The sequence below is a fragment of the Anarhichas minor genome, unplaced genomic scaffold, assembly GCF_050575085.1.
Source record: "Anarhichas minor isolate MPS153535 unplaced genomic scaffold, ASM5057508v1 ptg000032l, whole genome shotgun sequence".
NCBI classification, from domain to species: domain Eukaryota; kingdom Metazoa; phylum Chordata; class Actinopteri; order Perciformes; family Anarhichadidae; genus Anarhichas; species Anarhichas minor.
The window spans coordinates 2,338,132-2,364,756 of NW_027466478.1; the positions used below are offsets into that span (position 1 = coordinate 2,338,132).

General features: G+C 41.7%; 1 protein-coding gene across 1 annotated transcript in view; it reads right to left on the reverse strand.

The window, feature by feature from the left end:
• Window positions 1-5,260: 5,260 nt before the first annotated feature.
• Window positions 5,261-26,625, reverse strand: part of tgfb2 (transforming growth factor, beta 2) — an 80,983-nt gene continuing 59,618 nt past the window's right edge. Inside the window, exons 3-7 of the mRNA XM_076105398.1 lie at window positions 13,309-13,441; window positions 13,098-13,208; window positions 6,694-6,880; window positions 5,498-5,651; window positions 5,261-5,419 (exon numbers count right to left, since the gene is read on the reverse strand). Coding sequence (XP_075961513.1) covers window positions 5,261-5,419; window positions 5,498-5,651; window positions 6,694-6,880; window positions 13,098-13,208; window positions 13,309-13,441 — 744 coding nt within the window. The remainder of the gene's footprint in view (window positions 5,420-5,497; window positions 5,652-6,693; window positions 6,881-13,097; window positions 13,209-13,308; window positions 13,442-26,625) is intronic.

Sequence of the window (26,625 nt, forward strand, 5' to 3'; positions counted from 1 at the left end):
TCAATATGGGCCCAAAGTTAAGTGTTTTTTTTAGCTCTCTTCACGCCGAAACCCCATTCAAGTGAATGGAGAAATTTTACTCAGGTTTTGGGGATTTTCGGGAATTCGGGAAAACCGCTTGGCGAATCTCTCCGAAAAATAGATGGCACACGATTCCCGATCAGGCCGCACGTTTTGATGTATTTTTCACGCCGCTGTTGGCAACGCTGTGTGAGGAGAAGCGCGGCAAACTTCATTTTGCTCTGTTTTTCAGGGATTTTCGGGAAAACCGCTGGCCGAATCTCTCCGAAAAATAGATTCCGCACTATTCCCGATCAGGCCGCACGTTTTGATGTATTTTTCACGCCGCTGTTGGCAACGCTGTGTGAGGAGAAGTGCGCCAAACTTTTGGATAAAGCTGATTATGATTAAGCCCGATGGATAATATACAGTGTGCTGGCTTAATTATGAGCTGGCTACAATACCTCTAAATTAAAATGACTAATGACAAGATTTGTTTTAATCCCTAAAAATACAATCTTTTATTTCCTTATAATTTGAATGGTGAGTTTTACAATAAGTATAACATTTAGTATGTTTGATGGTTTACTGACTTCAGAGCAGTTGAAATGATTTTTGTGATGGTAGCAAAAAAAAAGGTAGTCTGGATCCTTGTAGACCTGCTGTATAAGCAAACAACAAAGGAATCAGTATCTGTCAATATGGATCATCAATGATCATCAATTAGTATCGGCGGCAAAAAAACATGATCAGGATCTGTAAAAGTAATAATATTTGCTTCCTTTTTTCTTTTGTACTGATCGGATCTGTGACTCTGATCCGTGATACGAGTTTTTTGATCTATTGCACCACTATTATTTGCAATGTGTACCCACTGGAGGCCATACCAACATTATAAATAACAGTTTTGCATTAGCACATGCATTCCCTCTTGTATCAAGTGCTGCAGATCCTTTTTGTTTTGTCTCTCAAATGAGTATCATCCTTTGATCAAATATCATGTTATGAGCTAAATTGCATTGCAAAAATGATTTTACATGAGCGTCTTCTTTGTCTTAGCAAGTGTAGGTTGGATTCAAGTTCCCAGAGAGGACAGGAGGACACGCTGCAGCAGTCACTGTAAATATCAGAAACAACACACATAACACTGAATTCCCTTGAAACTTAAATAATTTATTTACCACCACAACAATGTTAGCATAGTGGGTCACAATAACGACATCATCATCATCAAAACAACAAATACACATAAAGAATAACAGCTCTATGGTGACAAAGTTGATGCTTAGCTCTCTTTTTTGCTGCTACTCAACAAGTCCACTGGCACTAAACGGCCGAAGGGGCTGGGGTCAGGTGACCTACATCGGCACTCCTCATTGGATAACAGGGGGAGTTCTGACTAACAACAAAACTACGTACTTTAAAATAGTACAATTAAAACAGTGCAGTTTGTTTTTATTTAAGAATAATGAATGACAGTGTGAGATCAAAGTTTTATGTTGGTAGGAAGATGACACATTGATGACACTACAAAATGCTACTACAGTGGTGGCTGCTGATGGTTGGATACATTTTGGAATAATTTTGGGTCTATGAGTCATACTCTTCATTAATAATTTCTATAATCTACAACAAATCTCCAAACAAACAGCTCCATCATCACTGAGCAATAGTCTGAACCCAGACCGATGTGTGGCTGTGCTGAGTATGACTTTTCTCTGTGTGGAGCCTCTAATTGTTCAACAGCAGTCACAGCTAAGTTCAGCCAGTAAACATACAGACAAAGGGACATGAAGGACACGTCTGTTTATGGATTTAATGTAAATGATTCTAGATTGGACAGCAAAAATCTGTGTGTTAATAAGATTGAAGGGATAATTCTGGTTTATTACAATTTGGGTCTAAAATGTTTCTTTTGGTTCCCACCTGGCATCGAGTTTACATGCTCTCCCTGGGCTAGCCATGTGTTTTCTCCCACAGTCAAAAGACATGCAGGTCAGGTTGATCGGTGACGAAATTGCAATAAGTTTGAATGTGAGCATGAACTGTTGTCTGTTCTATTTGTCAACATACTCAAAAGTTTGAATGTGGGGAAAATTTAAATATTCCTTCTGTCTTCTTTCAGAATTCACAGTAACTAAGCGCAAAGGGTTGTACTGAGTAATTTGTGCGTGAGCAAATACAGATACAGGAGACAGGTGTCCCGTGTCGAACCAAAGTCTTGCTGACTAATCTGGCAGATGTTACAGAACACTGTACGCCAAACACACTGTGGGATGAGGAGGCTTGCTGTGAACGTGTTAGTTCTAACTCATTCAGACTTGATTTTTTCTTTTTGAATCCAGGTACGAACAGACGGGTTGGAAACGAACCAACACTTTAGCCAAGTTATTCAAACCACTTTTTTTGGAGGTCAAACTGAAAGTGCGCACACCGGAAACATCACTATTATTGCCTCATTGCACAGGAAAACTGTGTGCACTACTACAGTACAGCAGGTCAAAGCTGAACTGTGTAAACTGCATACAATGTAATAGTACCTGTCATCCAAATAATAAACTAATGATGTCACTTCCTATAGCCGCTGGTTCACAAGCATGTGAGACTGTCATCTCTAGAGGGATTCTTTAATTCTTTTCCAGTTACCAAACTATATCCAAACAGAAATGACTATCTGCTACTAGAAACCTTGCTATTACAATTCATGATTTTAGCAAAGCTAAACAATGATTTATCTGTCAAAGTACAAAAACAACCAAGACATTTAACTAGCATGGCATTGTAACTGTTGGTGGTTTCTTATCCGTTCTATCCACCCACGCTCTCTTCTAATGCCATCTTTATCCAAGCGCAGGTCCAAGGACAAACATCTTTGTCTTTTGCTGCACAGACTGTAAAGCCCCTTGAGGTAAATTTGTGATTTTGGACTTAAAGCTATACAATTATAAAGCAAGGAATGTCTGTCTGTCTGTATGTATGTATGTCCTTCGCATATCTTGGTGGGTCGTCGGATTTGGGGCAATTTGGACACGGGACACGTTCAATATTGATAAACTTTCAATAAACAAGAACACAATGGCTCTGTGCAGCAGCTGAGCTTCAGGGCTCATTGACTGAAGTTCCCTTCACAACTGAACTCTTCTTCACTTCCCTGGAGTCAACAGGGGCTGCTAGCCAGCTGGAAGCACAATCAAACCAGAGTGTATTTCACCAGTGTGAATGTGAGTAGGCTGTGATTTGGGTGTGACTTTCCTCGTGAATAAGACTGTATTTCCTGGTGTAACAGCTGATACTAACTTAGAACACTAATAACGGTATCGCCAGCAAAATACCTCCACTAATTAAATCACGCTCTACTTTGTTCTGCTGTGGTTCTGTCAAAACAAGCAACTAATACGCCTATTTGGAAATTACCTCCACTAAGTGTATTTCACCAATGTTTCTGACTGTGAGTAACAGCAACCTGGGTGTGTCTTTTGTAAGTTATTTCAGGTACAATGAGTTAGAATAGTAACATATCTAAACATCATAATATATTGTGCTGTATTATAGCTGTTTGGGGCCACAGACCCAGGTTGTCTACCCTACCTCACAGTAAAGTCTGCCCTGGTATTTTGTCCTGAAGCAGAATGTATTCCACCGGTGTTTCTGACCGGGAGCAGCAGAGACTTGGGTGTGTGACTTCACTACAGTATGTCACCACCGGCCAAACATTAGGCTAATTCTAAACCGCCATGTTTTGAATATCCACTGCACCAGTTATTAATTGTCTTGAATAATTAAATAATTGAATTGACTAGACATCATTTTGATTCTAAATTAGCTTTTTCTTTAAATCTGCAACAAATAAAGAGATTCAGGTTTTACTGCTTTGTAATATTGAATGGGGATGATGGTCAACTACGAAAAGATAATCATTGTTATAATAAACTGGACTTATCCTTTACGGAACTCCTAAGTGTTGTGGTGGCTTATTTATTCATCATTTTATCATTTCAAACATCTGTATTAAAAATTGGAATAGAATTAACCTTAAATGAAACTAAAAAGGTACCCAACAAAGACAAACACAGAAATGGGGACATTGTTTCACTGTGGTGAGGTTGGGGGGGGGGGGGCAGTGTTATTTTCAGGACTTATTTTCAGGACTTATTTTCAGGACTTATTTTCCTATATAGACAATCATCACTTATACTTCCAGTGTTTGCCTTGTGTCTCATGTGATAACTGTGTGAGGTGATGCATGTAGACAGGGCCTTCGGAATTCAGAAAGGGTTGTACCTGTACAAAAGTCATATCTGTGTCACTGTACATATATGTATGTATGTGTATGTATTTAAGTATGTGTATGTAGGTATGTTTGTGTGTATGTATGTATGTTTGTCTCCAAAGCAGCTGGCACTGAAATCTTAAAGATTATAACATTCAATTTAATAAGTTCTAAGCAAATACACGTTATAATGACAGAACTGACCGTAACCATATTTTTGACGATGCTGTTATGGATAAGTCCTTTTAGAATAAATTTCAATACAGTCAGATTCTTAAACCATTACTTAGTGTCCAATAGTGGTACAGCGTGTTAAGGCACTTCACTGGATTCATCACACGGTTGCTGCTTGGCATCAACCAGTTTTTCATGAACAAGATCCCATTCCATCTAATCTGGTTTATCAACTATTGCCAGGAGCCGAACATGAAAGTGTTTCCCTTAGAGAGAGCAGTGATGAACATTTCAAACCCTCGACTGCATGAATTCATGGTTTTCATCAGCACATAATTCTGTGTGTGGACGTTTTGCTGTCTTGAGTTTGCTTTGCATGGCCACATAAGAACAATGTAATGTCATTAAGACTGGGCAGGCACTCCACCAGGAGAAGAAGGTTTAATGGGTATAAAAAGCTGCATGTGGACATTGGATAGCTCCTGTTGCTTGGAAAGCCAGACATTACACACCAACCACATCATGCAAATCTCTGCTCACAAATGAGGCAGTGTGAACCTATGTCAACCAACCAAATACTGCAATGTAGCACTGTACTTATGGTACTCAGCATTGGTATCAAAGTCAAGTTCCTGGTATGACCACACTGTCCCTGTATGTTGTGTATGCATTTGATTGCTCTGTACACACACTGCTGTGAGTATACCAGTGCATGTAAGACAAAGTACAGTTGCAGTTTGTATGCGCAAATCCACTATGAGTGTGTGTGAAGGAGGCAGAGAGGGAGATTGTGTTTGTGCTGGTTTGAAAGGGAGTCTAGCTGCACTTGCAAGACTTGACCTTCATGTTGGAGAGCTGCTCTATTTTAGGGGTCTTGCCGATGTAGTAGAGGATGGTGAGAGGTTCCAAGTCCTGGGAGACGCAGCAGGGTGATGCCGATGCTTCAGGGTTGATGGTGTTGTACAGGCCTAACACCTAAAACACAAGTATTACAGCCATTTAATGAAGAAATTAGGACTTTATGAAAATATGACCCTGTCCCTCATGAAGTACCTTAGAATGCTGGGTGTCTGCGCTCCACAGATAGGGACAGGCTCCGGCACAGAAGTTGGCCTCGTAGCCCTTTGGCTCGTGGATCCACCTCCAGCCCAGGTCCTTCTTAAAGTCGATGTAGAGTGACCGTAAGCAGCAGTTGTCCTGAACGTTTCTACAAAAAGATGAAGGGGAGAGGTGAATCGTAGTGCAGTAGGAACCGACAGCTTTGGAGGCACAGCGTTTTTTCCAGCTGAGGTGCTTTGATTGGGTCGGGTTGCTATGATACGGAATATCTGCAGAAGTAAAAGTGTTCGCCTAATAACAACCCTGTACTAAGGTTAACTGCTGAGAAAGATCACGCTGACACCACTAAAATGGATGAAGAACCCCAGATAATGGCCACTGTCTGTTTAAATATGGTCTTTGGTTGGCATCAAAGACATTTTTCCACTATTCCATCCATTGCTGAAGATCAGTGTGCCGCATTGGTTATATCTTTTCTCTTCTACACTTATACTTGCATGGGGATAGTCGATTGGCAAAGTCAGAGAAGCAAAGAGCAAAAATGAAAAGGAGCCAGGCCTGAAGCTGTACGCTTGATGCCTATCAAGTTCAGGTCAGGTAGTAGAGCTCGAGGTCAAAGCTGAAGATAGAGTGCTGCCACCTAGATTGTGATGGATGTTCACAACATTAATTGTTTTTTCTGCTTGTGCTTCTCGACCTGTCTGACTTCTTTTCTGTTCCAATGAACTTAGTAAGTGATGTTCACCTCTAATATGATGGAGGATCATCAATAAAAGTTGTAATGAAGCCTGCCTCACTCTGCCTTAAAGCGCTGCTAAAGAACAGAGGAACTTCCTTACTATGGCTTTCCATTGAGAGCCTTATGCCTATAGACACAGACTGTGTCACTTTGTTCTGTCAAGACAATTGACATAGATTCAATACAAATAGCACTATCCATAAATTGCCATGAAGTCAAGCTCATAATTACTATGGCTGGACTTTGCTGTTCATAGATTGTCCTTATATGCAAATTATGTTACATGGGAGTATTTGGCTGCTTATCACAAAATAAAAACATCTACTGACAGCTAGGAATACTTAGATTTCAGCAGGATGTGTGACACCTGAAGCGGACTTCAGATCAACATGGAGAACTCAAAGAGGAGAGAATCTCTCCTGATGTGCGAGTGTGAATTCCAGATTAGTACCTGGAGCAGTAGGCAGCGTCCAGCGCTCTCCTGGATCGATGGCTTGTGTGCTGGTACTGGGATTGGGACTGGGACTCCAGCCGGTATGAAGGCAGCAGCATGAGGAGAAGGTGTGGAGCCCGAGTGCTGTGCCGCCTGCGCCTTGACACCTTCAGGTCAACGTTATGGATGAAGCTGTCATCAATACCTGAAACATAAAATGTATCAATAAGCTGCATTTTACTGTATGCAAGTACAAAGTCAATATGTGAAATTATGCCTGCAACCCCCTCCCCCACACCCACGAATTGTGGCAGGCTTGTCGCCCCACCATCATGTTTGGAAAGGACAGGCAGTTCCATCCAAAAATGTTGACACTTAAGATCTTGAAACCCAGAAATGATTCAGCATTTTTACACTTGCGGTTCCCTCGTCTGGAAGTCAATGTGTTTTTTGAATATGCTTTTGGTTAGATGTTTGAAATAAGGTTTGTGGTTAACACAAGGGGAAGAGATTTTAATGTTTTGTTCTAAAATATAAAATACGTCAGTAAATACCTCTCTGGTGAATTTAGAAGCTTTTAAGAGTCTCAAAAATGGCGGTTGCAAACAAGTGGCTAAATGAGACTACTAAACGTCATCATGTTACAAGGTTTCTATTTGTCATCGTACGACAGTTGCACAACGGAATTTAGATTGTAGTCCCGATTTGCTACATAGGAAAGAAAGAAAAAAAAAAGGATTATATGGTGAGGATGAATTAAGGAGTCTCTCAGCCAGGTGAACAGGTTGTGTCTGGGTGGGTTTGTCTTTTAATTTCCCTTTAGCTTTTCGCAGGCTCCTCTTGTCAACAATATCACTGATGCTCAGTAGATGGTACCAATGATGTTCTGGGCGGTTTTAATCACCCGCTGTAGAGCCTTCCTGTTCTGTGCCGTACACATCCCATGTTAGTTTGTAATGTTTGCAATCAGGATGCTTTCTATTCCTCCACTTGTAAAAGTTAACAAGATCTTGGCACATAAATTTAGCCTTCTTATGTTTCCTTTAGAAATACATCTGTTTATGAGCTTTCTTCACCAGGATGGAGTTTGTGGTGCTGATTCCCAGGAACTTAAAGCCGTTTGGGGTGGCAGTCGTGGGTGTACAGCGTGAACTGGAAGGGGCTGAGCACACAGCCCTGGGGGGCTCCGATGTTAAGCACACAGTGGAGGAGGTTTTGTCTACCAGTCTGAACTGCCTGGCGTCTGTTTGTGAGGAAGTCTAATAACCAGTTGCAGAGTGAGGTACTCAAGCCCAGAGTGCTAAGTTTACTAATCAGTCTCATGAGGGAGATTGTGTTTAAGGCTGAGCTGAAATCAACATTCTGATGTAGGTGTTATTTTCCAGATGATTGAGGGCTGAGTGGACTAGCCCCCCTTTTACAGCATTGTTTTATATACTCACACTCATGTGACCGTGGTGTCATTTGTTCAGAGCCTTAACTCTGTTCTGTTGGTTTTTGTATAGTGTTCATTTGAGAAGATTATCTTGCTGAACAAAATGTGTAAGTATCACAAACTTTGTCTGCAATATTTTATAATCCAATGGAAAATCAGTTTAGTTATTTTAGTTTATTCTATGGCAATTGAGCAGCTTCATGCCATTTCAGTCAGGAGATACTTCATTAGAGTGAAACAATAGTTTATTGCACATGCATAATGAAATGATTAGTTAAAAGTCTTTGGCAATATGACTCCATCGTAGTATATTAAAAGGTGGTAGTGATGCTGTGATTAGATCAGGAATATTCCCCCTGGAGTCTAGACACTAGTGGTGGTGGTGATTAAGGGAGTTGCTGAAGACCCAATGAGGGGATGAGTAGCAGGAGTGAGCACCGGATATGATGGAGACTGGAGGTGAATATAGTGGAGGAGGGTTACATTGGTTCATACTGCAATGACAACTGACAGCAGCAGAGAGGATAACTGTTTTAACATTTTGACAGGAACTATGTGATTAGCTTAGGGAAACCGTGGCAGAATCTGATTGGTTCATCTAAAAGTGAACGACCACTGAGCAACAGTCGCCACATATTAAAAGGGGGTAGTGATGCTGTGAAAGAAGAAATTATTTTATATAAATATATAAAATAAATACCGTAGCTACTGCAGCAGTTGATTTCTAAGCATAAATAGAAAATTGGTTATGGGAGAAAGGTTTATGTTTTACATAAGTAAAAGATGTTATGGTGTGCTCGATTGAGGTGATGTTGGGCCTCAGCCAAGAGAGGGGTCAGGTTAGCCAGTAGATAGGAAAGTGGGGTCACGCTAGACCAGAGGAAAAGATAGTAGGTCATGTGAGACCAGAGGAAAGGACATGTGAGTCAGTGAAATGAGAAAACAGTCACATAAGACCAGTGCAGCGAGTGAGGTCGCCTTAGACCATGATGCAAAGTGTGTGACACCCAAAAATGTATGACTAGGAATAATTTGGCAGATGCTATGAAGATTAGAATAGCAGAATACAATAAATATGCAGCTAATGCAGTAAGCAATGAAAATGTAGTGATTTGCAGATGACAAAGCAGCTATCAGAATATAATGAATATGAATCACTTATCGGAATTAATGAACAAATCTAATATAAATTAAATGTAGAAATTGCTGGAGCCGAAACACCACCACCAGTTGCATGCATATGTGTAGAGAATATGTGAAAGCACGTGTATGAAGCAAGCACTTTCATTGCCGTTACCTTGACGGTTAGTGATGAAGACTTTGTGAGGTAGATGACCGCATAAAACTCTCCCAAGAATCTTAAAGAAGAGGGTCTGTAATGAAGACCCTCTACATTACAAGCATTTGTAGACTGTTTCAAGGAAATAAGAGACACACTGAATGTTTTATTCTACTGTTGATTGGTTTCTGGTGGATGTTCTCAGGTATAGTTATTGAAGGTCGGGCCTGTAGATACAAACATATTAGTAGTTTGGCTATCTTTGCCAAAATGATCTCTATTGTGATGTGTAACCACAATAGAGATCATACAGATAATTGTTTATTCATGTAATATAAGCTGCTAGGAGCTAGTGTTTAGGAAGTTAAAAGGCCATAATTCCATCTTTTGCATCTATTTTATATTGCTGTGAAAACAGCTCCTTCAAACAACCGTATTTATGCAAGTTCACCTAATAGCAGTTGCAGCTGCCTGAGCAGAGGAACAAGTGAAGAAGAGATTTCTCCTCTTGCTGAGTAATCAAAGTCTTACTACTACGACAAGACCAGAATGTAATGCCATACAGACATTAAAAGCCACGGGGCTTTTACAACGACTTCACTACATCCACAGAAGCAACGTAACTTTGATTTAATTCTACATCGGAAAACTCCATACTGTCTCGGTGGTCTCTCCCTATTTCCTCATTACATCTTCACAACAACAAACCCCTCATCAACGTGGCCAATCTGCGCCCCCTCACAAGATCATTTCAACCAATCAGAATGTAAAACCGCCTAAAACCTGCCCTGTTCAACAGCCGATCACTTAACAATAAGTCTCCTCATACATGACTTCATCACGGACAATATGCTTGATCTTCGCTGCGTTACAGAAACTTCCTTGATTAGTTTCTACTGAATCAAACCACACCTGATGGCTATCTACACATGGACAAACCACGCTTTGAGGGTTGTGAGGGTGGAATTGCAGTTCAAAACCAGTGAAATCTCGATCAGAACTCCATCCTCTTTTGAATATCTGGCCTTCATATTCTCTGGTCCCAAACTTATGGTCACTGCCATCATCTACTGCCCTTTCTGAACTATCTGAACAACTTACCCAGCTCTACTCCCCATTTGTACTCCTCCTGGGTGATTTCAACATTCACATTGACAACCTCACCTTCAATGCAGCCATAGAATTTCTGGACCTTCTCAATTGTTTCAACCTTACCCAGTATGTTACATTCCCCAGCCACAATCATAGACACATCCTCTACTGGCGACCTATCTATCACTGATCATCTATCCATAATCCTGGACTTTCATATGCCCACCCCGGCATCTAAACAGCACACAAAATCCAAAATCCCAAGTTCATCTCTCCTACTGCTCTAACTGCTTATTTCTCTGAGATAATGGCTGCTTTTGCTCCTCCAGACAATCCCACCACCTCTAACCTAGTGGACAAATACAACGACATACACCCTTCCAGTCTGGATCAGCTAGCTCCTATAAAAAAGTAATTCACTCAATCCCTCCCCTGGTATACCCCTGAACTTCGCCAACTGAACTTTAAAGGAAGGCAACTGGAATGACTACAAAAATAACAAAGAACATCTTCATATCTACAAGAATGCCGCACTGCCTGCTCCATGTACTAAACCAGTCTGATTCAATCTGATTCAGGCAACCTGAGAGTCCTCTTCTCAATCATAAACAATCTCTCCCAATTTCACAGTTGAAAAATGCAACTCCTTCCTATAATTTTTTCAAACTAATTTAGAATCTGTCCACAATGAACTGGCCAACGCCAACTCCACCCACTTTCTGTCAAATACTCCAACTCCTCTTATCAACCAGCACCTCTCTAACCTCTCCCCAATCATCCCCTCTGACCGTCAGAAGCAAATCTCTGGCATGACGACCACTTATCATCACCACAATAAACTCCGCCCTCTCCACTGGTCAAACCTATATCAAATATCCCTTTTCTCACAAAAATGCTTGAACAAACTGTTACCTCACAACTGAAAACACATTTGGACTCCAATGCCCTCCATGAACTGTTTCAATCTGGTTTCAGAACAAAACATAGCACAAAAACTGCTCTCTTAAAAGTCATGAATGATCCTCACCTCGGACGCCGGCTTCCTAAACATACACATCCTACTAGACCTCCCTGCAACATTCAACAACATTAACCACTCCAATCCTTCTCACTCGCCTGGAATCCTCTTTTGGTATCAAAGACACTGCCCTCATCTTATTAAAATTCTACCTCTCAGACAGACATCACTTATTTTGTATCAACAACTGCAAATTTGACCTCGCCCTTGTGTCACAAGTTGTCCCCCAAGGCATGGTCCCTTCCTCTTCAACCTGTACATCCTCAACATTGGACGACATCCAATTATACGTCTCTACTTAATATTTCACCAAATCCATCTAATCCAGCATTCATTTTAATGGGCACCAATTTCCTCAATATAAACTGCAACGAATCGGAGGTCATCAGACACCAAACACCCCAATAGCTTCTCCCTCCCCGTCGATGGCTCTACTGTCTCCCCTTCTTCCAATATTCGCAACCTTGGAGTCATTTTAGACTCAACCCTTCCATTTTAATCCCATATCAACCACATTGTCAAAACAGCCTTTTTCTCAAAAAACTCTCCATAACATGGCCCCCTCCTACCTTTCCACACTCCTTCAATAGCACACTCCTACACTCCCTCAGATCAGCAACTGCTAATCTCCTCACCTCCGCAACAAGGACCAATGCATCACTTTAGAAGCTAATTTAAATTATCCACAGGTTTTTAAAGCTAGAAGTGGTTTCCTACATCTGAATGTTTGTAGTTTATTAAATCATATCAAATTTGATCACTTAAGTATCCTATTATCTCAAACGCATCCAGATGTTATGATCTTTAATAGAGACTTGGCTGAAGAAAGTGCTTGATAGTCTCTTTTAGTGGTTTTAAAATGTTCAAAGCTGATAGAGCTGGTAAATGTGGCGCTGTGGCAATACATGTATAATCATCTTTCTCTGTACTTGAGCTGACTTCAGTCTAAATTCCTTAATATTTTGAATTTATTTCCTTGTAAATTGATCTGGGCCACAAAAACTAATGTAAAAAGTAAAAATAATTGGTGTACAGACCTCCTTCTATCCCTTCAGTAGCCCGTAGAAAAATAAATGAATGATTAATTGCACCATTGCTTGATCAGAAGGTGATGATCCTTGGTGATCTCAGTTTGGACTGGTTAACCTTGGCATTTAATAATCTTAAAAAACTTTTTTTTACAAGTGTTACTTTACAAAGCTAACTTCGCATCAACTCACCCCAACCTGAACACACCCTCCAAGTCCAGCTTTATTGACTCAATATTATCAAACAGACCCTCTTCCTCCAGTGGTGTTCATGACCTTGGTGCTAGTGACCATTGCTCGATTGTTTGTGTTAGAAATGCAAAACAGAGAAAAACAAATTCACACATAGTGGTCAGAAGAAACCACTTACCATGAAGACCATTTAACTGGTTATGAAACAGGCAAAATATAATACTGATGACTCAATATGACGTAAGTAATAGAAACCATCAGTATTCAGAGACATTGTTGGTATTGCTCTCTTTAGGGGATTTGTTGACATTAATACAATAAAGAAAAACACCAGACTTATCCTTGAACATGCCTTAACAATTTTCTGAATCAAATAACCTGCAAACCGTGCCTCCAGCTCCTCACTCTTGTTGGGAATAATGTAGTTATTTGATGGTACAAATGTGCAGCACGGGCAATGCAGGCTGATCTTGAATCCACTGTTTCTGTCTGTGGAGAAACAAAAGTCACAACAAGGGGATGCAACAATGTAACATGTGCAATAAATTCGGAGCAACATCCTGCAGTGATGGGAGGACTATGCACTCACCTCTGTGGTTTAGCCATTCATTTACTGCCTCTGTCACGTCAAAGGACAGCCACTCTCCTTCCGTTTGTGTTCGTACCACCTTGCTGTCTATGTAACGCTGTGTTGGGGACGTCAGGTCTTTGTGTCCTAAAATCTGTGTACAAAACAGATGCATGAAATGTCAAAGTAGTGAAGCAGAAATTATATTTTAGACTATTTATTAAAAATTATTTTTTTTTAAATCTTGATTCTTTTGGACAGTTAAGCATGCTGCCACACAGTTAGTTCTATGCACCACAGTCCTTTCCAACAACTCCTCTGACCTTGACTAAAAATGTATCATCTGTAATTGCCTTTCAAAATGACCCATGCAGAGTGTTTTCTGTGGTTAGGGTTTAATTAGGGTTAGGCAACTTAACTACTTTGTTTCGGTTTGTTGTCATGGTTAAAGGACACATATAGGGACTGTTGGTAGGAGACAAGGTGTGAATGTTTGTACAACAATGTGCAACAATTGATTTAGTAGATGTTAGGATGAGTGACCACCATCGCCATCACTACTTTGGGAAACAGGTAAAGCAGTATTAAGAGGAAAAATCATATCATATTCCACAAGAAAGACAACGAACAGGAAACCTACTTAGAAGAAAAGATTAAAGAACTTCAACGCAAATAATCCGACAACACAATGTCAAAATGATTTACGGAAATACAAATAGAACTGAATAAACACACACACAAGACAACTCAATTTCTCATACACAGACTCAGAAACAAACATTTCGATACATTATTAAATCTGGAAAATAAATGGCCAATCAAATCAAGCGAAACAAGGAAAAAACAACAAATTCAATGATTGTGAACTCAGCAGGGAAGACCGTGCAAACACCTGAAGAAATAAATAAGACCGTCAAAGATTTTTACACAAATGTATACTCATCAAAACATAAACCAACCCAACAAGACATTGACACATTCCTAAGCTATATTGATTTACTGAAATTAAATTAAGACCAAGCAAATTCACTTGAGAATCCATTTACAATAACAGAATTCCGCAATGCACTCAAACTAATGCTGAACAATAAATCACTAGGACCCGATGGCTTCCATGCTGAGTTCTATAAACACTTTTGGAATATTTTAGCCCCACTCTTCAACAGATTAACTGCTGAAATGAAACAAAATTCCAAACTTCCAATTAACATGAACACTGCTGCCATCTCTCTTTTATTAAAACCCAATAAAGACCCCAAACCACCATCATCATATCGTCTTCTATCTCTCATTAACACTGACACTAAAATCATTAGCAAAGCCCTAGCATCACGAATCGAAACTGTAACTCAATCTATCATCCACTCAGACCAAACTGACTTTATTAAAGGAAAACATTCACAGACTAATAGTCACGCAGACTATTGAACTTAATCCAATACACATCTCATACAAATTCACCAACAGCCATCGTCTCATTAGATGCAGAAAAGGCATTTGATAAGGTAAACTGGGAATTTCTTTTCTACACTAAAAAAATTTGGTTTGAAATGAAAAAGCAAGCAGATTTTTCTGTGACTTGGGATACTCAAAAACTCATGGAACTTTGTACATATGTCACAGGTGATGAAATTAAAGATCTCATGTGGATTTTTGGCTTGGTCGTTATAAATTGTCTCAATAACGCCCCCTGCAAATTTTCAACAAAGCAGCCCCAGCGCCTCGTTTAACCTACATGTATGAAATTTGGTTGGTATATGTATCATATGGAGACTTAAAACAAAGTCTCTTGGGACCGTGCTCTAAAATCAAGCAGAAGTTGGCCATTTTGATTTTTGTGTGAATTTTCCCTTGATTTCTAGTCACTATACTTTAACGAACTCCTCCTCGGGACTTTATCAGAGCCACTTCAAATTTGGACAGTACAAAGCTTTACGTTTGGTGGAATGGCGTAGCCGTGGCGTGGCGGTCATTTTATGCGACTCCCATTAAACTACGTTTTCAGGCTTTGTATTTTAACAAACTTCTCCTACAGAGCTTATGCGATCAACATCAGATTTGGTCAGGACAATTTAAAGACCTTTATGATGAAGATTTTTCAAAATGGTGAGTTTTCATTGAACGACCTTGACGTGGCGTGAGCCCACTTCGCTCCCATTTTGTGCCATTCGCTATGAAAGAGGAAGTTGTTGTAACTCCAAGGTACATAGTCCAATGTGCTCTAAATTTGTTATGCATGATGCTAGTTCAGGCTTGAGCACATTTCCATGCCAAAATGTTCACAAAGTCATAGCGCCACCTATTGGCAAAAGGAAATAACACACTTTATACTTTGATGTACTCCTACTAGCCAATTAAATTGATCAACCTCAAATTTTGTGAGGCAAGCCTTATGACATTGATGATACTTCATCATGACTTTTTGTGAGTTGTCGTCAAAAGATGTTGACGTGGATTATTCATCATGAAAAGGAAGCAGATATTTCTGTGGCTTAGGATGATCAAATAGTCATGGAACTTTGCACATGTGTCAAAGGTGATAAACATAAATAACTAGTATGGGGTTTTGCCTTTTCTATAAAAAAATTGCCTTGACAGCGCCCCCTACTAATATTCTAAAGAGCAGCCCCAGCGGTACATTTCACCTAGATTTATGAAATTTAGTAGGCACGTGTATCACATGGAGACTTAAAAAAGTATATTGAGACTATGCTCTAAATTATATTGGAAGTCTGCAATTTATATTTTTCTGTGAATTTTCCATTCATTTTTGACCATTTCTAGGCGCTATACTTTAACGAACTCCTCCTAGGGAATTTTGCGGATCCACTTCAAATTTGGTTAGTACAATGTTTGTGATTAAAAGTTATCAAAAGCTTTACGTTTGATTGAATGTTGTAGCCGTGGCATGGCGGCCATTTTACGTGACTCCCCATGAAACAGCAAGTTGATGTATCTCCACTGGACTTGCTCAAATCTGTCCCAAACTTGCCATGCTTGATAACAGTCATGGCCTGAAGATGTCTACAAGCCAGTTTTCCATCTAAGTCAAAGCGCCACCTAATGGCGAAAGGAAATCAGTGTTATTTGACAAACAATATCCGATTCACATGACATTTACATGATGTTGTCTACACTTGATATAGAGCAACATCATGCATGTTGATGCGCGTTGTTTAGCGCCACACAGTGGTTACAGGACGTTTTTTCTTGTGTATGTATGTATGTATGTGTATATATATATATATAATGTATAGGGATATTGTTTACATGTACTGTATTTGTGTATTTATGTATAGATGGTACTATATCCCATATTACTACCTAACCTCAATCGACACCCCTCACTCACCCATCAAACGGATCACACATAGACTCAAACGTACACACACACACACGGATGTGTGTGTTATATACATTTTGCTGGACCCCCACCTCTCACTTTTATACTCCTCAGTCTAAACCTGTTATTGTCCTTAGTGTCCTTATGTCCCTTTTGTTCTCATCCCTGTCTTACTTTGTATAATTTCTTAGCTCGTATATGTGTTTATGTACATGTCTGCACTTGTTTTGTAATCACTTTTCCACACAATAAAAAAACAAGTGCAAGATGTAAAGTCAGTAGGATTTTTCTGTGGGGACCATAAATGTCTGTACTATATTCCATTGATATCTCATAGTGGAAGTCCTGTCACTTTATTTATCTATCTTTCATGCTAGACTTAGTGGTCCTGTCGCCATGAAGCACTGAGGTAATTTAGTGCTAGATCCAAATCCTGCTTTGTAGTACAATCCTCAGTTTTGGATACAGGCAGCAGTAGATGCGCATATCCGATCAAATGGAGATGTCACAGCCCGAATGGAAGCAGATATCAATGATGGAAGGCTCTCTTTTGATCAACTTAATGCTACTGTAGTGTTTCACATCCAAATATCGGCTGCTGAGTGAAGTCTGGATAATAGTCTATGGTTTAGCAAATGCATGCACAGCAGTCATAACATAATACATCAACATAGAAGACACACAAGCAGCCACAGTAGCTTTGGAGGACAGTTGGTTGAGCTCGAGCAGCTAGCTCTTTTCTCTCTGTTTGATTGGCCAGGTCTGGGAGTAGCAGCGAGAGTGTAACCAGATGCTGGACAGACCTCTGTTATTTTGTCCTTCAGAACCATGTGTTTATGTTGGCTCATCTCTGCCTAATGTGTAAAACACAATCCCTGCTGCTTTCATTGAGATCTCCTGTTAAGACTGGTGTGGGAAACCTGACAGAGGAGACACTGAAGCTCAGACACAGTATAGAGAAAAGAATCAGAGCTCTCGATTATTGTACTGTTTGACCCCTTTGGGTGACTGTCACTTTCTAACCCTCATTGTCCTTTAAATACCTTTCTGCTTCTGCTTGTCTTAGATTCTCATATATATTTGCATGCTTTTTATTTTTTATACATATTTGTATGAGCATATTTAAACAGAACTAAGAAAATCAACATCACACTGTTAAACCAAAAAATGTAAACCAACACTAAGTCTCTTGTAGAAAACACTACTGAGGAGGCGTAGCAGGTGTATGGTAAGACTGTCATGGAAAAAGCAAGCGAAGGCCGTACAGATCATCAGGACACCAATAGGCTATGAGAAGGACAGCTGAGCTGTGATAAAAAAAGAGTCGCGTTTTGCTAGGCGGCATCAGGAAAAGGCGTCTTAAACTCCCACTAAAAAGATAAAGCTGACCATGACACATTGGTACATGTAATACACACATTATAAACCATACACACATAACTCACACCCACATGACAGGAAAAGAGACACACCTGTGGAAAACAGAGGAAGAGCTTAAAAGGGCAAAAGCGATGTCAGTCCCACTATATAAGACTATGTACCAACAGAATAAATCTGTCATTTTCCAAAGAATGACTCGGGTTGTGTTCTTAGCTTGAAGAATAAACTACATTGCATTGAACTCTGTCTGATTCCAGTGCATTCTTCAAAGATCATCAGGACACCAATAGGTATTAAGTATAGAATAAGAATAAAGTTGGCGAGCAGTAGTTTATCATCAACTGGCCGGGTCTGAACTTCTTTTCATGACAGCATCACAAGTTAAAAGCAGGTTTAAATATGTGAGTGTTGAGTGCAGCTTTAAAAGAGTGACGGAGAATGTCTGAGGTGCTGGGAGAGAGAGTTCCAGAGGGAAGGGGGCAGCAATGGAGAAGATCCTGTCCCCTCAGGTCCGACGTTTGGACAGAGTAGAGGGGGTAAGGAGGTTGGGGTCGGCAAATCTGAGGTGGCACTGGTGTGTCCTGCACCGACGGTGCAGCAGGTCCGAAAGGTATGAAGGGGCGAGGTTGTGAAGGGCTTTGTATGTGATGAGGAGAATCTTGAACTGGATCCTTTGCTGTATGAGGAGCCAGTGGGGGTTTTAAAGGACTGTGGTGAAGTGATCTCTGGTGGAGTGGGAGAGCAGACGGGCAGCTGAGTTCTGCATGTATTGTAGTTTGTTGATGATTTTGGTGGATGAGCCGTACAGGATGCTGTTGCCGTAGTTCAGTCGTGAGGTGGTGAAGGCGGGAATTAGTGTTTCAGTGGCTGAGGAGGAGAGGGAGGGATGTAGACGGGCGATGTTTTTGAGATGAAAGAAGGCAGATTTTGTTTCATGATTGATTGGCATTCGAAGGAGAGTCAGTTTTACTTGATCACTTTTACCTCATCATGGATTATATGAGAAGGAAGAAAATGATGTGCAGTTCACCATTGAGTCCCAGGAGTCATTTAAATGTACAACGTATAGAATCATTTACAGGGTATTTATTTAGAATCATAGTAATAGCGCCACCTACTGGTAACAGGAAGTTACAGGTCCCGCCAGTACCCCCGAGACGCGGGAAGGTGCGAGGGCCTCCACAGAGGCAGAAATGTTTCAAATGGTTCTAACAGGTGTTGCTATGTATAGATGTGAAGAAGTGTGTGTGATGAATGTGCATGTTATCGGCTCTCCCTCTTTGTACCGGCCTGTCCCTTCCTCCCTAACGTTTAGCAGAGGCACGAAATTGGTCGGATGCTGAGCGTACTCTTTTGCATCAGTGTGTGCTCACTGGCAAGGCCCAGGAGGCTTTTTCAACCTTGAGTGTTACTGATAGTGGTAGCTACCAGTTGGTTAAAGCTGCTGTACTTAGGATATATTAATTGGTACTGGAAGCTTATCGCCAGAGCTTCAGATTACTCAGAAAAGAAAAGCAGTCTCACATGGAGTTTGCTCGTGATTTAACCACTTATTTTAATCGCTGGCGTGCTGCTTCACAGGTAAATACTATGGACGACCTTGAGGAATCAATCTTGCTTGAACAGTTCAAAAATGCTTTGCCTGACCGTGTTGTTACCTACATTCAGGAAAGGAAAGTAAGCAAGGTTACAGATGCTGCTAAATTGGCATATGAGTTTGTTCTGAATCATCAAAGATTTTTTGGTGAGAACCGTGGTCGTGGAGATTTTGGCTCTCGAGAGAGTAATGTGGGAGATAACTCCAGTAAGTTTTGGTCAGAAGGGACAGAACAATTTTCAGTTTAAGCAGACCGGGGTTTACGGGGAAGGATGGACCCCAATCGTGTCTGTAATTATTGTTTTGGCAAGGGTCACTGGCGAAATGAGTGTCCAATGTTAAAAATGAAATTAAAGCCTTTTTTTCCCCAGCAAAACCATGTGGGGCTGCTGTGTCTTTGCATACTGAAGAAAGAGACCGTGTCATTGCTGCCGTGCAGGCACACACAAAACCTTCTTCGTCAGTGATTGAGGTTCCAGTTTTGGATCAAGAACAGACAATTTCCTCAGCTCATCAGGAGATTGACCCTGGATATGCTGCATTTGTGTCCGATGGTTATGTTTCACTGGTAGGAAGTGAGATAAAAGTACCTGAAAAATATTAAGAGATTCACCGGTTCTGGAATCATTTATTTTGGAATCTGCGTTGAGTAGTCTCTCTCCTGAAACAGACACTGGTTCCAGTGTTGCGGTCCGAGGGATGGGTTTGACACTCTTTTCTGCGCCACAGCATAATTTGACGCGAGTCTCAAATCTGGACCGAGGTGATGTGATCATGGGAGTGCGCCCTTCGTTGCCTATGGAGGGAGTACAGGTCATCTTAGGAAATGACTTGGCTGGCAGTCGGGTGTGGCCTGATGTGTCGGTGGATACTCTATCCTCCCAGGTAGAAGAGTCCGAGTCCTCCAAAACACTTTCTGCTGTACATCCCACCTGTACAGTGACACATGCTATGAGCCAGGCCAGTGGTGATTCCAATTCTGAACATTCAGATAAGAAAATAATGTCTGTGTTTCCTGTGCCTGCTTTCCCCTTGCCTGTGTCTTGCAGTGACCTTCTGAAAGAGCAAAAACATCACCCCACACTTCAGGCTCTGTACAACCAGGTTCTCCAGGATGATGAGGTGGAGAGTTCAGCTCATGGTTATTTTCTCCAAGATGGCCTGTTGGTGAGAAAATGGGTTCCCCAGGGAGAGGGTTTTATGGGGGAAGAAACTTTACAAATTGTTCTGCCCTCTAGTGTAAGACTTGCTGTACTTTAGACTGCTCATGATGGAGTTGCAGGTCATTTAGGGGTAAGAAAAACCTATGATCGAGTTAGGCAACACTTTTACTGGCCTCTGTTGAAAAGAGACATTTCTGCTTTCATTAAAACTTGCCACGTATGTCAATTGACTGGAAAACCAAATAAGACAATAAAGCCTGCTCCTTTGGATCCTATTCCAGTTGCTGACCAACCATTTGAGCATCTGATCATTGACTGTATTGGTCCCTTGACACGCTCAAAAGCTGGTAGTAACTTTTTGTTCACAGTGATGTGTCAGGCTACATGCTATCCAGCTTCATATCCTCTCAGAAACATTACCACTAAGTCTGTTGTAAAGGCGCTGACACAGTTTATGTCCTTTGAGACTGTCAAGTTGTTGATGTGTTCTGCCCCTGTCTTAGCAGCCCCCTGGATGGACCAGCCGTTTTTGCTGTATGCGGATGCTAGTAAGGTGGGAGCTGGGGCTGTATTAATGCAGGATAATGGAAGTGGTGTGCCCGGTGAGTTTCTTTTCTAAGAAGTTCAACTCACACCAGTTAAATTACTCCATCATTGAAAAGGAGGCACTGCTCAGTCCAGTCACCACCGGATGACAGGATTTGATAAATAAATAAATGAATAGATAGATAGATGGATAAAATACAGTACATAGAGAATCAATAGGGGATTATTTCAGTAGACAGCATAAACAGGCAGTTGTGAGAGGAAACCAGACCCAGCCATTTATAGTCTCCCTGCCAGTCCTACAGAAAGGACAAACTTGACAAACATGGCGTCTGAGCATCACAGAATATAGCCTGTCAGCGCCAGTCAAGTTTGACAGCAGGTGAAAATGGTTTATTTTATTATGATTTGATCAATAACATGTTTGGCTCTTCAATGCCGATGATGCATGTCATTTCAGGCAACACTGTCCTTGCATCATTTGAGCCCACAGTTGTCCGATGTTTAGTTCAATGTACAGTTCAAATAATTGTTCAGTTCAAAGCTGTAAACCTAGGGGAAACACTGATTATGCAATTTTAATAATGAAACTGAGTAAAGGAAGTTGAGAGTCGGAAACAGAGACAGCTCGCCTTCAAAGTAAAACGCGTTTGCTCCAGCGATCAATTCATGGAGAGCTAAATTAAAGAATATACTGTATATATATATATTCGAAATAATGAACATAATATATAACTGTCATAAAGTCATATTTCTGCCACTTTCCCACAATTGATCGTGAATAAACTGGCAATGGGCGCACACACTGAATTATTTGTATGTAATTATTCATTATATCATCAATTTATTTATTCAATTAAGGCTTCTTAAACTATTTGAGTGAAAGTTTCAGGCTGTAGTGTTAAAACTTGTGATGAGTCTGACTGTAAAAGGAGTTGATTTACATTGAACTTTGACTTTATTGCTGGCTCTGTTGTCATGACAATGAAGCAACTAAGCTATCCCATGTAAAATCTTTCAAGTTTATTTACTGTTTGCAATTTTAACTATTCTACATAAAATAAAATAAATGAATATCCTTTTGCAGGATTATCCTCTGGGTTGTGTATAGAGTGCTTCAACATCTTTACTTTCTACCGCATAAAAATCACTTTCAAGCAAACCCAATATAACAGTTCCAGCCCATACTTAAATAGCGTTTTCAATACGACAGTCTCCAACAGGGTGCACATGTTTCTGCTCACAACACGGGTCTGTATTACAATACTTAACAATAGTAATAACATACAAAACATACTTTCACGGTTCAAATTGCTTTACTTTTAACAAAGTACTGAGTTTTTTCACAGTGCGATATGAGTACTTTTTTATTTTTTTTATTGATAGTAGACTTTAGTACTTTTTCTTAAAGGATCTGAAGATGAAAAGGCGAGTTTGTTCAGGAGCAATTCATTGTTCATTAAAAGTTGTTTAATGAAACCCAGAACCTGTTTATTAACTACAGTGTATGGACCATTTTAAATGACTATATAGCATGAAACTTGTGCTTTGACAAGCTTCAACACATGCATTTGAGGACAAACACTGAGGTCATAGAACCAGCAGATCTAATATTTCTCTCAAAGTTATTGCAGAACTTCATTTTGCTTTTCATGTGTAGCCTACACTGAATCAATCAAATGTCATTTAACAAGGAAGCGGCAATAATATTTATTAGTACTAAATAATAGATGACAAATGACTCTGAAATACAGTTTTTAGATGGTAAGGAGCTCTTTGGATGAAATCCATGTTACCATAATACCAAAGGGCAGCAGGCACAGGTAGAAAACTTCGGTAATTTGTTAACATTAAAGCAATTTGGGGAGTGAAAATTTGTTTTATATATCTGGTGACTGCACAATGTGTCACGACCAGGCCGTGCCTCCTGTTTTCCCCTGTGTCTCCTGTGTGTGTGTGGTGTGGCTCCGACCTGGTCTCCTCCCGGCTTCCTCCTGATTGCTATTCATTCATTCACCTCACCTGTCCAGTCTATCCAGCTGCCTTCCATCAACTCATCTACTTAACAGTTTATCTACCCCGGTTTTACATCCATTCTTCGCCAGATCGTTGTTTCAACCTCCGTGGTATCTCGCTTGTTCTCGGCCGCTCAGTATTATAGATCATCAGTCAATCCAACTGTTTCCCCTTTATTTATACTTACCTTGTCTCCCTGTGCCCGCAGTTTGGATCATCCCCTTCGGCTCTCCATTCTGCCTGCCCTGCCTTGATCTGCCCGGTTCCCCACCCTTGTCCTCTTGTCCTCGGTCCCCCGCTGCTCCACCACATTTACCCATTGTCCTCCTGGAATTAAACCTTTTCACTCATGACTCCCTGGTCTGTGTCTGCATTTGGGTCCACCACCAAACCCTGGGACAGAACGATCTGGCCCCCATGGACCCAGCAGACCAAGATTCCCTCCGTCAGGCTCTCGCCTCACAGGGTGCTCTCATGGGAATTTTCTATTGACTTTAGGACTATAGAGCAAGGTTCAGGGTGGACCGAAGTATTTACCCAGGGTTTTTTCTCTCAGAGGGCTTAATAACCCTGTGAGAGACGAGTTAGTTGTTAGGGATGACTCAGAGAGTCTTGGTGCTTTTATCTCCTTTCTATCAGACTAGATAATCGTCTTGGTGAACTTCGGAGAGAGGCCTAGCTGCTCTTTAGGTTCACCATCCCCTTGCTCAGCCCCTCCTCCTCCCGTGAGAGCCAACCACGGCCCAGCCTCTAGGTTCCATGCCCTTCCTGGTTCCCCTCTCCCCAGCGGAGGAGCCCATGCAGCTGGGCATAGCACACCTTTCAGGGGCAGAGGGCCTCCGGAGGATCAAAGCGGGATTGTGCATTTACTGTGGCCAAGCGGTTTTCTGGTCTCCTGCCCCCAGCGGCCAAAAGAGGAGGCTCATCAGTAGAGGTGGGGATAGTGGTGAGCCAAACCACTCCCTCTTCAGTTCCACAGACCAGAATGCAGCTTAAGGCTACTCTCATATGGAACCAACAGTCTCTTCCCGTACGTACCTTAGTGGATTCTGGAGCGGATGAGAGCTTCATCGATGCCAATCTTGTTTTCCAAGCCAGAATCTTAATTTAGCCACTCAACAGTCCCCTCTGTGCCTATGCTCTAAATGGGAAGCTTCTCGCTCATGTTACCCACATCACGGAACCACTGCATCTGGTGTTGTCATCACCATTTGATTCCATAGTATCTCTTCCCCTCACATCCCCTTGGTCCTCGGTCAGACCTGGCTAAGGCTCCACAATCCCCATATTGATTGGTCAGTAAATAAGGTTCAGAGCTGGAGCTTATTTTGTCATTCATCCTGTCTAAGCACTGCCCTAGCCCCTACAGAGGGTGCTGCCCCCACTTGACACTGAACCCCCTGATCTGTCAGCGATTCCCTTTATTTATTAGGATCTAGGTGAAGCATTCAGCAAGCTCTCTCTCTGCCCCCGCACCGACCCTATGATTGTGCCATTGACCTGCTCCCTGGTGCCCCACTACCATCCAGCCGCTTGTACAACCTGTCTCGCCCTGAGCGGGAGGCCATGGAGACATACATACGAGACTCCCTAGCAGCAGGTACAATTAGGCCATTACATCATCCTCCCCGGTTGGTGCTGGGTTTTTCTTTGTGTCCAAGAAGGACCACACACTACGCCCCTGCATCGACTACCGTGGTTTGAATAACATAACAGTTAAGAACAAGTATCCCCTTCCTCTAATAAACTTAGCCTTCAAACCATTACAGGGAGCCACCATCTTCTCTAAACTCGACCTCCGGAATGCTTATCAACTAGTTCATATCAAGGAGGGGGATGAGTGGAAGACTGCTTTCCGGACCCCCCCTGGGTCACTTTGAGTACCTGGTCATGCCTTTTGGGCTAACCAATGCCCCTGCTGTCTTCCAGGCTCTTGTCAATGATGTCCTTGTTTATCTGGACGACATCCTAATCTTCTCTCGAAACACAGAGGAACACATTCAGCATGTGAGGCAGGTTTTCCAACGACTTCACGAGAACAAACTCTTTATTAAGGGGGAAAAATGTTTCATGTGGCTTCTGTGGATTTCCTGGGTTATATCATTGAGAGTGGGCAGGTGAGGACGGCCCCCAGAAAAATTCAGGCAGTGGCAGAGTGGTCCATTCCTCAAACAACTCCAGCAACTTCCTGGGTTTTGCCAATTTCTTCAGAAGGTTTATCAGCGACTACAGCAGAGTGGCGGCACGTCTCATCCAACTCATTTCCCCCTTCTCTTGGACCCCCGCAGCAGATGGCACTTTTGCTGAGCTAAAGAGACGGTTTACAACAGCACCTCTCCTCGTTCATCCTGATCCCACATGTCAGTTCACCGTGGACGTTGATGCTTGTGACACAGGAGTGGGAGCTTCAATTCCCGTCAAGCCCGGTGGGCGTTGTTCTTCGGTCGATTCAACTTCACGCTCACCTAACGACCCGGTTCCAGATACCTCAAGCCTGATGCTTTTTCCAGAAGGTTCATATCCGACCACCACGCCACTGATCCCGAGACCATACTCCCTTCATGCGTCGTGGCAGCGGTGACTTGGGAGATTGAGTCCCTGGTTAAGGAAGCCCAAAGAATCCTGCCAGATCCAGGTGGGGGTCCTATAAACTGTCTTTTTGTGCCGGAGCCAGTCTGTTCACAGGTTCTCCAGTGGGTTCACACCTCATCCTGGTGTCAATCGCACTTTATCTCTCCTGAAACGCCGATTCTGGTGGCCATCCATGGACACGGACACCTAAACATTTGTACTTTCATGCACAGTGTGTGCAAGTCATCTCACCAACCATTGACCGGCCTACTCCGTCCCCTTCCTGTCCCGCAGCGTCCTTGGAGCCACATTGGTCTCGATTTTGTCACCGGACTTACACCGTCGCAGGGTAAGACCACCATACTCACCATTGTTGACAGATTTTCCAAGACTGTACATTTTGTGCCCCTACCAAAACTCCCCACAGCCTCAGAGACTGTCGTTCTTCTGGTCCACAATGTTGTCCGGCTCCATGGGATCCCATCCGACATTGTTTCCGACCGTGGACCACAATTTACATCCCAGGTATGGAGGGCCTTCTGTCGAGCTATTGGAGCATCTGTCAGTCTCTCGTCGGGTTATCAACAGCCCGTGCCACAATTTCGAAGTCTCTTATTCCGACTGCACACTGACAATCTTTACTAATACGCAGTAGTAAAAGTGTCAAAGACAGACACAGTCCTCCTGTTGGGGACTGAGCGAACATTTAGTCCACTGGCAAC